This window comes from Cygnus olor, chromosome 10, assembly GCF_009769625.2.
Source record: "Cygnus olor isolate bCygOlo1 chromosome 10, bCygOlo1.pri.v2, whole genome shotgun sequence".
NCBI classification, from domain to species: Eukaryota; Metazoa; Chordata; class Aves; order Anseriformes; family Anatidae; genus Cygnus; species Cygnus olor.
In genome coordinates, this window is record NC_049178.1 from 1,227,251 (window position 1) to 1,241,317 (window position 14,067).

The 14,067-nt window shown below is 38.3% G+C and overlaps 1 protein-coding gene across 10 annotated transcripts in view; it reads right to left on the reverse strand.

Moving 5' to 3' along the window:
• Positions 1-14,067, reverse strand: part of CACNA2D3 (calcium voltage-gated channel auxiliary subunit alpha2delta 3) — a 493,098-nt gene that overhangs the window by 145,807 nt on the left and 333,224 nt on the right. For all 10 annotated transcript variants that reach the window (XR_005822833.1, XM_040568227.1, XM_040568219.1 and 7 more), the window contains one exon: positions 11,619-11,752. Coding sequence is in view for 9 of the 10 variants with exons in the window: in XM_040568227.1 (XP_040424161.1) it covers positions 11,619-11,752 (134 nt within the window). In the remaining variant the exon portion in view is untranslated. The remainder of the gene's footprint in view (positions 1-11,618; positions 11,753-14,067) is intronic.

The window sequence follows — 14,067 nt, forward strand, 5'->3', positions numbered from 1 at the left end:
TCCTTCTGATACTCCTGTTGTTGAAGATCAGACATTTACCAACTCGACAGATCATTTTTGAACTAATCATTAAAGGAAATGCTTGCTTGGAAAGATCTGATCTGACAGTGTGTTTCTCCAATGATGTCAGGAAGGGTGAAATACCTTGTTAAGGAGCAAGGACATCAGTAGGAAACATCCTATTATTTCTTGTAAAATAAAGTGCAATTCAGAATAATTTCTTCAGAAATTTACTTGAAAGTAAATGGTAATCATGATGACTGTAACAGAAAAAAAAAACACAACGTAATGTGTATACTGTATTATGTGCATGAGTGATTTGTACATGAAGTCTCTTGATTATACAGAAAGATGAGAGCTATAAATAACTTCAGTATCTGCAGAACAATAGACAAAAGAGAAGATTATTTCCTTTTATTCTCTTCTTCTTTTCATTTTTGCACTGAATTCTGCCACTGCAGCAAAACTCTAATGGCAACAATAATTTAATGAGTCTTTTCTTATTATTTCAGGTTTTCACTCCAGCAGTGCAGATAAAGTATACATCATCTTCACTGCCTTCTTTCTTCCAGAAAGTCAAAGAATGACACATGAGATCAAAGGATGGAATTTAGTACATTATGCTAAATTCATTGCTTTCCTACATTATCACCCTAAATAATCTATTATGTGAAAACTAAAGGCAAATGCAGAGAGAAAAAAGGTAGTATATCTGACCAAATAGCAACAATTTCCTTATAATTAATTAAATTTCACTCAGAAGAGAGGTAATGAGATCAAAGACAAACAGTTATCAGATGTAAATGTCTTTAGGTAGTTATATTCATTAACAACAGACATGCCTTCCTAAATGTAGGATTCAACATAACATATGGAAATCTAGAAACAAATTCTCCCTCTAGTTAGTGACTCATCACCTTCTGATTTTCATTTCTGTGTCATAGTAACAACAGAAAATTCTCTGTGATACATACTGGAAATGAAAAGCATTTTCTGTCCCCTCACCTAGAGGGGCTGTATTTCATTGGCAGACCACAGCTGGAAATGGTCCCAACTGCTCTATCTCTAGTGTGCAGGTGTCTGCAAATGAGACCAATACTCTTTTTGGCATGAATATGCCTGTTAATCATATTCAACAGCAGAGCAATTCTCTGCAATTTGGATATAGTAACTGGTGAGAGAACATCCAGCAGGCGAACCCTACAGGCAGTTGTAATTCTATGTATTCTTTTTAACATACATCCAATCAGTTTTCATATAAGAAGAAACAGTTACTTGGTGCAAAGCAATCAAGGCACAAGAGACATCGTATTTATGATAAAAGCAACAGAGAAAACCTTAACAATTCATGAGAAAGTCCTAATATAATATCATTGCACTTTACAGCTCACAAAACAGCAAAATGTGTTCATATAACATTTAAAACTTACCAAATTCTCTGACTTCCAAAATTCAATCACATAATGTGTTTCGGGGATGTAACTGCTCTGAAACATTATTCAAGCTGTAAATACTGGATTGCCCCCATACTTCCCTGAAATAAGTTTAATCAAATACAAGCAAGAACTCTGCAATTTTTAAGATCTGGATAAACAGCACTTGTAGGGGAACCCTGTAGAAAACAACACTATGATTTGAAAGATTTGAACATGCTTGTGTATTTTCATTTATTGCCCTTCTCATTTGAGATCTTATAGACAGATCGTTGCTTATTGTGATGACCTCTACTGTGTCTTTACACTATTCTTTTTGCCCCTTCTAAACAACTAGTAACTCTTACTTAATATTTTGAATGTAAATTATATTAGGAAGTCATCATTATTTAATCTTGTCATACATCCTCTACCCTAGTAGGTTTTTAGTGGTTTTGGACTTCCTGGTAATAATATCAGCAATGGTCAGTGACAAAATTGGAGTCAGTGTTGTGAAGGAGAAAATTCTCATTAAAAAGGTCAGACTAACTAAAACAAGTGTGACCTTAGAAAACAGCAAAAGAAACTGTGGATGGCCGCATCATTCACCAGAAAAGGAAACAGAAATGGAGGTGCATTACTGAGAACTGCATTGTAGGAGAATAATGGGATACAGTTATAGTGTCACTGGTGTATTCTCTGGAAAAAAAATCACGATCAAATATGACAAAATTTGTGAAACACAAATATATTACTTTAAACATTAGAACTTGTAAATGCAAGGTGGAAGAACATTAGACAATTGTCAAAACACAAACATCTACAACATCTAAACTTAAATATATTAAGCATCTAAAATTTCCCTGTTCTCATTTGAAATAATTGAAAATCAAAAAGTAACGAGCTATGAAATATTCCCTTAGTAATCAAATTCTGAGAATATTTTTAAAAAGAACTGAATTTTTACTCTAAGAAACATTTCTGCAGGAACTGCTCTGCTTTGAAATTAAATAGTGTCTATTTGCTCCAGTTATGAAGGATGAACAGAGACAAAAGTTAAAGTTACCCTATTATATAAAACACTAGAAGAGAATCTACATGAAGCTAGAAGCCAAGACATAACACTGCTCTGATTTCTATGCACTAATATAATGCTTGTCGTACTTGCGCCACACTGAGAGCAGAGCTGCTTAAGACCGAACTTTGCGGTGGCATTACAGCTGCTTGATGGTGTTGCAGGAAGAATATAAAAATAAGTTCTATATCAAAGCCTCCAAGTGCAAAGAACTGTAAAATGCATTTAAAGAAATCAACTGCATATCTCAAGTCTGAAAAAGTAGGATTTTCATTCTGTATTTCTCATGCAAATGTACACTAGGAAAAATAATTTTAATAGTAATCCGTTTCAATAGAAATAAAGTACTGTAATATTTATAGTCTATGCCAGAGTTATAATGACTGTGGGGTGAGAAGTGAAGTGTCTCAGCATGTTCCACATGTTTTTAACAGTTTCTAAAGGCTCTGGAGGCTATTAAATTTAATGAACCCATCTGCTATGAAATAGAGGTCCAAACATAATCAGTTTTCTCAGTGCCATATAATACAGATGGCATTCCATGTTCCACATCCCCAGCAGGAAATTTTATGTTCCTCTTTAAGTGCAGGACTTTTGTTTTTGTTTGTGTTTTTGATGTTTTAAACATCTTTTTGATGTACAGTGTATAGCATTTTATAGTGTAAATACTATATATGGCTATACACATGAAAAGTGTTAATTCATTAAAATAAATATTGCTGTTTCCTTACAACATTTTTTTCTAGTGGTTCTGACAACTAGCAATTAGCTCTCTGTAGTAATATTCTGCACTTAATGAAATAAATGAAAATTGCCATCGTGTAGTATAAGTTCCAGCACTAGCAATGGATTAAAGCAAACATAATTTATCAAAGTAATTTACTTCAAAAGCCAAAAGGTACACACACATATCATGTATGGGCACAGCTGGTACCCATGCTTATGCGTGTCCTAATCTGTATTTATTGTATGGAATAGCATACATATTCTTAAAGTATCAATATTACCATCAGGTCATTATGATCTTTATTTTCCTGTGCATGGCCTGATTTTCATTTCAGGGATGGGGGACAGTTCCCAAATTGTATGTTTTACTGGGACACGCTGCACCATGTCTCTTGTACTGATGTTGTGCACAAGGGCTCTAAACTCAAATTAAAGTGACACAGTGTTCCTTGCACTGATTAGCACCCTGCTGCCTAACATAAGTAAATCGGATGTGCATTTGCTAACAAAAAAAGAACATCCATTGTTATTTTTGAGCTGCATCTTAAAAGATAATGAATATGCATTAATTCTATTCAGTTGAGAGGTTTATTCATTTACTATCTTGAGCACTCATTATGTTTTGACAGTTGACACAGATCTTACTGAATTTGAAACAGTTAATGTTGCTAATGGTAATTCATTTACTCTAGATTCAGCAGTAAAACAAACATTAGAACTGTTCAGTAGCAAATGAGAATGCTTAATTATGGTGACTGGAAATTTTGGGCCACAGAAATCATAAAAGTCATGGCTCACAGATTGTTTTTATTGGACTGTCAGTGAAGATTTCCACAGACAACCCACTAAATCAGCCTAAAGGGATATTGCACCTATATATAAGTATATGCAGGATTTATTTTTTGTTTTATGTACAAATATCTGCAGTGATCACCATTGTTATTTTTCAAGTGCTACCTATAAGATCCCAGTGCAAATACAGCAGACCATAATTGCTGGAGCAGATGGTGTGCATCCTCAAACTGCAATCATTTTCTTACAGAAGCTTTGGAAAAGATGAAATAGTTGGAATTGTTATTTTTTTTTTCTAGGAAAATTAATTTAGGCTGCAGAGCTGATGAAAAGGCATTTCCTGGGCTACTTTTTATTTTTTATCCCATATTTCTGTTGTTAAAAGATGATTGTAGATCCATAGCAGACAAAGCAGTGCTTAAAGAACCTTATTTTAAGAACAAACCTACCTGATGGAATGCCTGATATCCAAGCATGGGATTTCCTTTTCCTGATTGAATTCACTTAAATAAATGTCAAAGCAAGAAATGGAAATTTTCTTGGGAACCTCAGAAGCAGTCAATGTTGATGACTTGTTCTAATAAAGAACCATTAATCAGTAGAGATTAAGTGATGCTGACCACAAAGGAAAGTTTAGATCATGTAACCAACTCCTAGGTAGTATTGAGGAAAACAAAACAAAACAAACAAAAAAACTCTTTTCTGATTTTTAGAACTGACATAAAAAGAAAAAAAAATTACTGCCTGTGTGTAAATTTTCTTTTTGCAGCTGCTGATTAATGACATTTCCTGACATTCAGTTCTGCAGTGATTACCAATATTTACTTGCTGTAGATATACATGAGCATTCTGAACACTCTGATGCATTTTAATGCATTCCAGTACTACGATCTATAAGTTAGTTTTGAAATAGAGGCCCAGGGAACCTTTTACCATGATAAAAATGCTAATTACACCTACTTATTATAATAGCACAATTAACTTGTGCTACCAAAAGTATTTGAAAGTATATCTGGGAATAGAAGCTAGTGGAAATAGGGTAGTATTTAATTTTTGTTACTTCATAAAAGCTCTTCTGTGCACTGAGCACAAAGAAAATTGAGTGCATGGGAGAAGTAGTAAACAGGATAATACCTCACTCAAAACTCCTGGATGGAAAAAAGGCAAGCATAATAGCATAATAGGCTTTAGTTCAGTGGAGCTACCCGAACTTACTGCCACCATAAGGGGAAACAAGGTTGTTGGACAGGTTGCCTTACTAGCACAGCATCGGCCTCTTGGTTGGAAAATATTTCCAAAAAAATTCCTGTTTGTTTGTTTGTTTTAAATATATATATATTTTATTTTTTTTTACAGCAATTGTAGAAATTAAACTAAAATCCATAATTTGATGCACATCTATGAGACGGTGGGAATAGTGTGAATGAAGAATGGACATACAGTACTTGAAGCAGAGTATGGAGTAAAAACCACTCACAGTTCGTATTATGACAAGTCATGACCTGTAATGATTCTGAATGCTTTTTGTATTTTAATTAACTCAACTTCTGAAGCACCAGCCATCTCAAAATATTAAATAATAATTTGCCCTTTTTATGCAAAGGAATCCTCCAGATGGAAACTGAGCAGGGTCAACATGATAATGCATGCCTGAATCTGCTCACAGCTTGAAACTAATAGCCTGAAGGAGATGAACTCAACGGTGCATTAGATCCAGAGAATATCCTAAGGTACGCTTATGAGAAACAAATTTCACCAGGAAGAGTCAGCAAAGGTCCAAGTAGGTCAAGTTACATGCTCCAATAAACAAATTGTCAATTGTAAGCATTTAAGCAGCAGGAACTCAGGTGCCAGTCCAGTTTTTCTTTCTTTCTTTCTTTATTTATTTATTTTTATTTCCTGCAGAAAAAAAGTAACGTTTCTCCACATTCCAGACACTATCAAGAGAGTGAATTAACGGCTTCTCTACTTTATAGATAATTATCAGAATCCCCAAGAGACTAGTTCTATACATCAGTTTACTGGAATATCCCAGTGCCCAGGCACTTTTCCTTTTTCCCCCCAGTACTGTCATTTGTATTGACTTGCTATGGCTGCACATATGCTTAAAAGACGTCATTGACCATTTTAATATTATGCCCCTCCTGAAATACTTTTATATTTTATAATTATTATCTACTCAGCAAAAACTGCCATTGGAAGCTTTCATTCAGAAATCCAAGTCTATTTTTAAGCACCCATTAAGGTATTTTATTTTCTGAAGCATTAGGTACTTGTAGGCCCTACTGATGTTAAAGCAGCAATGTCAGATCCAAATCTGACCTAATTTTGAGGCAGAAAAGTTACACTGAGACTGGTCTGTTGGAATGCTGTCCAGACCTCACCATCTAGGGCCCGCTGTATGGTTGTCCTACCTGCAACTCCTACAGAACAACCTCTAGGCTACGCAGCTGAACACCAACATGTAGCAAGATGGTCTCTTCTTCTATTAGACTTCATCAAGAAGGATCTGCGTGTCCTTGACACTCTTGACTGACTCTTGACACCCCAAATACTCTTTCCCATGGACTTGCACAGATCCAACAAAGCTTACTCCCAGTGCATATCAAACTACTGACTAGAGAGGTACAAATGGAAAAGAGACTGATGTTAGGGAAAGGTGTGGAATATAGAATCACAGGACAGAATCTGGAGACTACACACCAGCTGATATACTTGCATGCTTTAAAATCCCAACATCTTAGTCTGATGTTATTTACAGTGCCTAAGCTACCAGCCTGCTGCATGAATTACACTCCAACTGTTGTGAAGCTGACCTTGGAATTAGCTCAAGATAGCCTCTAAAGACCATTTCTCAAGTAAATTCCTGAACAGAGTACAATGAGGATCAGCCCAGTTCTCCACAAACCTAACTTCAAATGATTTCAGGAATTTATTAAATTCTTCTGAGAGTCAGTGACATGTTTTTAAGATTACATCACTCCTATGTCAGAAGAGTCAGACTTCAAGTCAATGATAATGTTTCTGGCTGGATCCTAGTATGCTCCAGCATACTGCTGCTTGCTCTAAAACAGCACAGCAGGTCATATTTGGTGAGAAAAGAGCAGGGAAGGTATACTCCATCAAGACACAGTGACACCGATTACATCCATATGTGTGGTCCTGGCAATCTAGCCATGGTTGTTCTGACACTGCTGGATGTAAGAACATTTAAGTTTTCTGGCAAGACACTATTTCTTAGCTATCAGGGTCTAAGAGGCATCCAGGGAGGGGCGGGGACACAAACTGCCTGCAAAACTCAACAAGCCAGGGGATGTAGAGGACCATTTAGGTGGCATTTTAATGCCAAAACACTAGAGATGGCTAAGGAATCGATCTCTGAAAATAGCTCTCAGGCATCTCTAGCTGAGGCAGAGGCACATCTGGTTTGTTATAAGGTTGCCTTTGTTGCTATTCCCAGACTTTTGTATCTAACTGTCCCCATTCATCCTGATTTTTTTTTATTTTTATTTTTTAAATGGGAGGGGAGGGGAGAGAGGTGGTTTGCAGCTAAGCAGATCACTGTATTCTGGTTTTAAATCTTTTTTCTTGTACCATCCAACCCATTAAGGCCCTGAGTGGAGCTCTCAGACATTTATAAATGTGTGTGTGTATGTGCATAGGGATGTTAATTAGCCTGAGCCAAAAGAATGAAAAAAGAAGAGAGAGAGCAGAACTAGAAATGGTAATGTTTTTGAGTAATAGAGCTAGAATTTGGATTTAAGTAGTTCCTTCATTCAAGAATGCAACATCTCCACTGCGTTTTGTTTTGTTTTGTTTTTTTAATTTCATTTTCTCATCAACATCCCTGCCCTATGCTCCCTCTAGCGTTCTTGCATCTTGCATCTACACACGCTGCTGTATCCACAGAATCACAGAATCATCTAGGTTGGAAGAAGCCTCCAAGATCACTGAGTCCAACCTCTGACCTAACACTAACAAGTCCTCCACTAAACCATATCACTAAGCTCTAAATCTAAACGTCTTTTAAAGACCTCCAGGGATGGTGACTCAACCACTTCCCTGGGCAGCCCATTCCAATGCCTAACAACCCTTTCAGTAAAGAAGTTCTTCCTAATATCCAACCTAAACCTCCCCTGGCACAACTTTAGCCCATTCCCCCTCATCCTGTCACCAGGCACGTGGGAGAACAGACCAACCCCCACCTCACTACAGCCTCCTTTGAGGTACCTGTAGAGTGTGATAAGGTCGCCCGCGAGCCTCCTCTTCTCCAGGCTAAATAATCCCAGCTCCCTCAGCCGCTCCTCGTAAGACTTGTTCTCCAGAACCCTCACCAGCTTCGTTGCCCTTCTCTGGACTAGCTCGAGCACCTCAATGTCCTTCTTGTAGCGAGGGGCCCAAGACTGAACACAGTACTCGAGGTGCAACCTCAACCAGAGCCGAGTACAGGGGGACAATCACTTCCCCAGCCCTGCTGGCCATACTGTTTCTTATGCAAGCCAGAATGCTGTTGGCCTTCTTGGCCACCTGAGCACACTGCTGGCTCATATTCAGCCGGCTATCAACCAATACTCCCAGGTCCTTCTCTGCCAGGCAGCTTTCCAACCACTCATCTCCCAGCCTGTAGCGCTGCTTGGGGTTGTTGTGCCCCAGGTGCAGGACCCGGCACTTGGCCTTGTTGAACCTCATACAGTTGGCCTCAGCCCATCGGTCCAGCCTATCCAGATCCTCCTGCGGAGCCTTCCTAAACTCGAGCAGATCGACACGCACCTAACTTGGTGTCGTCTGCAAACTTACTGAGGGCACTCAATCCCCTCACCCAGATCATCAATAAAGATATTGAAGAGAACTGGCCCCAGTACTGAGCCCTGGGGACTCCACTAGTGACCAGCCTCCAACTGGACCATGACTCTTTGGGCCCGGCTACCCAGCCAGTTTCTTAATTCTGAAACAGAATTTTGTACTTGGTTGGTAGGGAAAAGGAAGAACTTGGTGTTGAGAAAGAAAGATTTCATTTGCAACAACACTTTTAATCCAAGATTCAAAGGCCAAGAGCAAAAAGGATAGTTGCACTAAAACACCAATTACATGGATCTTTTTCTGCTCCAGCAGATAGACAAACTCCCTTTAACATATACACATTGATTACTTCAAGAATATAAATCCAAGAGGTGAATGAGAAACAGATTTTCTTAGTCATCTCCCCATTTCATGGAATGAAAAAGAGGTAGTTTTCTTCTCACCCTGTTGCGTTTCAATAACAGAAAGAGAACACAGAAGAAACTGGATTAACTGGATTAACACCTTCTTAAAAAAAGGAATAGAGATGAGTGAAGTTGCTCCGAAAAAATAAAGCCTTATGTCCACGCAAGTTTTTGTTTCTTCTGAGTAGCTATGGTTTTAGTATTTATTTTATATTACCCATAGCACCAGCTGAAGAATGGGAAAGACCTAAACAAACGAGAAGATGAAGCAAAACTCTATTCACAGCATGGTTGTGGGTTTTTTGGTTTTGTTTTTGTGATTTTTTTTAAGATTTTTGCATCAGTTTAAACCTCCTGAAAGCATTCCAGACTTTCAAAACAAATGAAAAATCACATTAAAAAAAAAAAAAAAAAAGTGAAGCCGGTGAGTTTTTCCTGCCTTGCCCTATTTTTCCAGAGGTATATAGAACAAAAAGAAGAAAAAAAATTTGCCACTAGTCATCTGTGATCTTCTATTCATTACATGAAATACTTGGCATCATATTGTACCATATGACAGATATTTGCTGCAAACTCTTGTTCTATGTATAACATAGAACCAAACCAAAATACTTTAACTGGATTAAAAAAAAATAAGAAAATAAACTAAAAGCTATTTTAGATCAACACATGAAAATGAACAACCCTTATCTGCAAATCTGAATTTTTACCCCAAATGATACTAAAAAAAGATGGTGCGCTCAGTCACTGCATAACAGAAAATTCTGCTTCAACTCTAATGTTTCACAAGGATATCAAGTTAAAATTAGAAGGTTGTGACAAATTTGTTAACAGATCACCCATTCAATCCACACTAAAAGGCAGAATCTTCTTGCTGTTCTTCCCCCAGGACACCACAGTTGTCACCTAGCTGTTCATCCACCTTTCTATACTAAAAATATTGATTCTTGTCAATCTGTTTTTATACTGACTTATTCATATATTCTATATGTTTTAAAACATATAGAAGAAATGGTTACTCAATCCAATCAATTTCTGTTCAATGTCCATTTTTAGTAACAAAAATGTACATTCGGAGGTCATTGTAGTGGGTTTACGTGGCAAGGTTTTGGTAGCAGGGGGCCATAGGGGTGGCTTCTGTGAGAAGGATCTAGAAAGCTGCCCCATGTTTGATAAGGGCCCCACTGCTGACCAGAGCTGAACCAATAAGTAATGTTGTTTTGCGCCTCTGTGAGAGCATATTTAAGACAGGGAAAAAAAAAAAAAATGCTGTGACACACAGCAGCTGGGAGAGTGAGAGGAGTGAGGAACAGCCTTGCAGGCGCCAAGGTCAGTGAAGAAGGAGGGGGAGAGGTGCTCCAGGCACCGGAGCAGAAGTCCCCTAAGGCCTGTGGTGAGGACCACGATGAAGCAGGCTGTCCCCCTGCAGCCCATGGAGTACCACGGTGGAGCAGGGTTCCACACTGCAGCCCGTGGAGGAGACCACAGTGGAGCAGGTGGACCTGCACCGACGGAGACTGCGGCCTGTGGAAGACCCCTGCCAGTGCAGATTCCAGGCTGGACCTGCAGCCAGTGGAGAGGAGACCACACAGGAGCAGGTGACCTGGTGGAAGCTGCTGCCCGTGGGGGATCCAGGTTGGAGCAGTTTGCTCCTGAGGGATGGACCCCGTGGTACGGACCCATATCTGGAGCAGTTCTTGAAGAGCTGCTGCCTGTGGGCAGCCCACGCCAGATCAGTTCACCAAGGACTGCATCCCGTGGGAGGGACCCCACAGCACAGGGGACAAGAGTGACCGAGAAGGAGCGGCGGCGAAGAAGCGCTATAGACTGACCATAATCCCCATTCCCCTGTTCTCCTGCGCCGCTCGGGGGGGGAGGAGGTGGAAGAGGGTGGATGGGGGGGAAGGTGCTTTTGGTTTCTTTCCTTTGTTTCTCACTTTTCTAGCTTGTTAGTAATAAGCAACAAATCTTACTATCTCCCTATGCTGAGTCTGTTTTGCCCATCACGATAATTACTGTGCGATCTCCTTGTCCTTATCCCAACCCTTGAGCCCTTTTCGTCGTATTTTCTCCCCGTTCCTCTTTCAGGAGGGGAAGTGAGAGAGCGGTTGTGGTGGAGCTCAGCCGCCCACCCGAGTAAAACCACCAGTCATAAATTCAAAAATGATGCTGTGACTCACGTTTGTTTCATTGCTTTCTATGTAATTTACAATGTATAAGTATCTGCTGAAGTTCAGTAATTTCAAACTATTTGATTGTAACAAAGATATCAAATCCTGATTTTCACATAGAATTGGAGCATTCCAGTGACAGAAATACACAACTAGTGTTTTTACCACAATGGTTATACTCCAAATTCCTAATTATATGTAGTAAACCTATATTAAATACTTTCTTATGCAGACTTACAGTGCTGTCAATATATGCTTCAGTCCATACTACATCATGCTCTTGGTCAATAACCTTTGGTCGGCTAAGAACGTGGAGGTATTCCATGACATTCTCTTGAACATCAGCTAAAGTAGAAATCTGAGTAAAAAAGCCTGTGAAAACACACAGTTTGAAGTTACAAACCAGGCAGAACAAATTAAAGAAGATTTCAACACGAAGTATGATATGTTATGTCTTTATTTTTTTTTCCTGCTTGTTTATTTGCAAAGGAGAAATGCAATGAAGGAATGTTTTATGAGAAGCAGCCTCAAGCAGTAGTAACCAGTGAAAGAAGTCCGTAAAACTCTCAGCCATTCTTGGAGAGCTACATTCCCAAGACTGCTATAAATCACTGCATGGCCTGTCCCAAACCCTCTATTTCCAGAAACCTTTTGTTGCTTGATAGTAAAGAAGTTTTGGGATTTTTTTGTTTCTAAATCGTGCATACTTTAAAAATATAAACTGGTATCAATACCTTTGTACAAAAACATCCAAAGTTTGTCTGGTTTCAAGCAGCATTACTGATTAGAACTACAGACACAAAACAGTAGCTGTCAATGTTCTAAAATGCTCATCCTTGTAGAATGTTACTAAACGTCAGATAACAGCAATATGTTATTTTCCCAGGTCACCGGGAATGGAGACTGCAACTAGAATTGCTTGGCTAAGTGATCACAGCTTTGTTAATCCTTTGAAACATCTCCTACAACCTGAGAGCACTGAGAACAGCAGAGGCCACAGCTGTTTGAGCTGCCACCACTTCCTTACCACTGCTTAGACGTCAAGTACCTTTACAACACAGTGACCTTGGCATCTGGAGCCCACATCATGAAAAGGTTACAAAGGACTGACAAATTTCAAGGTTATAGTTTCATCAGGCCTTACTTAACTGCATCAAATGCCCTTAGTATACATTCATTTCCTTTAGTGAGAAAAGAACAATATGGAATTTTCATGGAAGGTCTCGATACAGTTTTAGTCTTTTGACATGATCATATCTGCTGTGGAGCTTCAGTATCAAGCTTCAGCAGAAAACTTGGCAGCTTGAAAGAACTTTTGAGCTGTGCTTATTATAGACAGCGCCAGGCCTGACAAGGTTGTAAGGGTGCTCTGTGGTCTGAAAGCTAGAACTTTCTGATTCGGTACATTTGCCAATAATTTGTGGAGTACAAAACTGATGTTTCTACATAAATTCCATCTCATGCCAGCCATAGATTTACGTGTATATATTAAGACACAGTGTAAGGACAGACTTAAGGGCAGAGATCTATAAAATGACGATTCATAGAAGTTGTTTAATGAATATTTTCAACTTAATAAGAAAAAAGTTTTTCCCCATAATCAATTTTATTATACTATCAAGTCAGATATTCATAGTATAGTATTCGAACTCATAGTATACTATATACTATGCTCATAATACAGTATACAGTATACTGTTCAAATATTCAGGATTCTACTTAAGGAATTTTATTTAAAATTTATTTTTTTCTGTTAAGTTTAGTATTGTGTGAGGAGGTTAACCGAATGCTAAACATAACATTAAGGCAAGTGTTTTTTTTTTGCCTGAGGTTTTGAAAATATTTTCTGACAGAGTAAATTGATTGACATAAGTTTAATTAGGGAACCTGTACTTGAAAATGCGGAATTCTATGTATGAATTCAATTTCATGTTGAAAAGAATAAAAAATATAGCATGATTTCATGAATTATTGCCTTAGAGCACTTATGAGAAAATGCAATGTTTAAATTACTCTTCCTGAAATGCTGCCTCCTCCAATTTTGTCACTGCTGAGACTACAAAATCAAAATGTGAGGTTATCTCTCCTGTGGGTAATAAGGGATATTTCACTATCTGGTCCTTTTCATTTGGTGTAAATGAATGTCAATACTTCGTCAAGATACGATAATTTGCCAGTACCAGCTATTCACGTAACTTTATAACTTATATATATACACACATATGTATGTATATTTACACACTGTGGCTTATAAACCTTTCAGTCAAGGATTCAAAATACATCAGAACTGTGTGGACCCCTCATTTTACAGCAGGTGATCTACACTTTCCTTAAAGCAGTTCTAAGTGTCTGAATTCTGGTATGCCTCATTTCAGAAAGCTTAAAAGAGAACCAATATTGGAAGCCATTTGTTCGGCACTGTTCACATCTCAAGTTACATACTCAAAAACCGAGGTCACTCACAGAAATTCAGGAAAAAAAGCAGAAGCACAAGTAGACTACTAAGCCTTTTGCCTTTCTTCCTTCTACTTAAAATAGTGTACAATGTCTGTAAATCAGGATTCAGATCACTAAAAGGAAAGAGCACACAAAACACTTCTCATTTCTTTGTGGGAGACGTGCAACATGGGACCTCCAGTTACGTTCACCTATCCTGTTCTCTTGCTACCAAATACATACTTTCAATT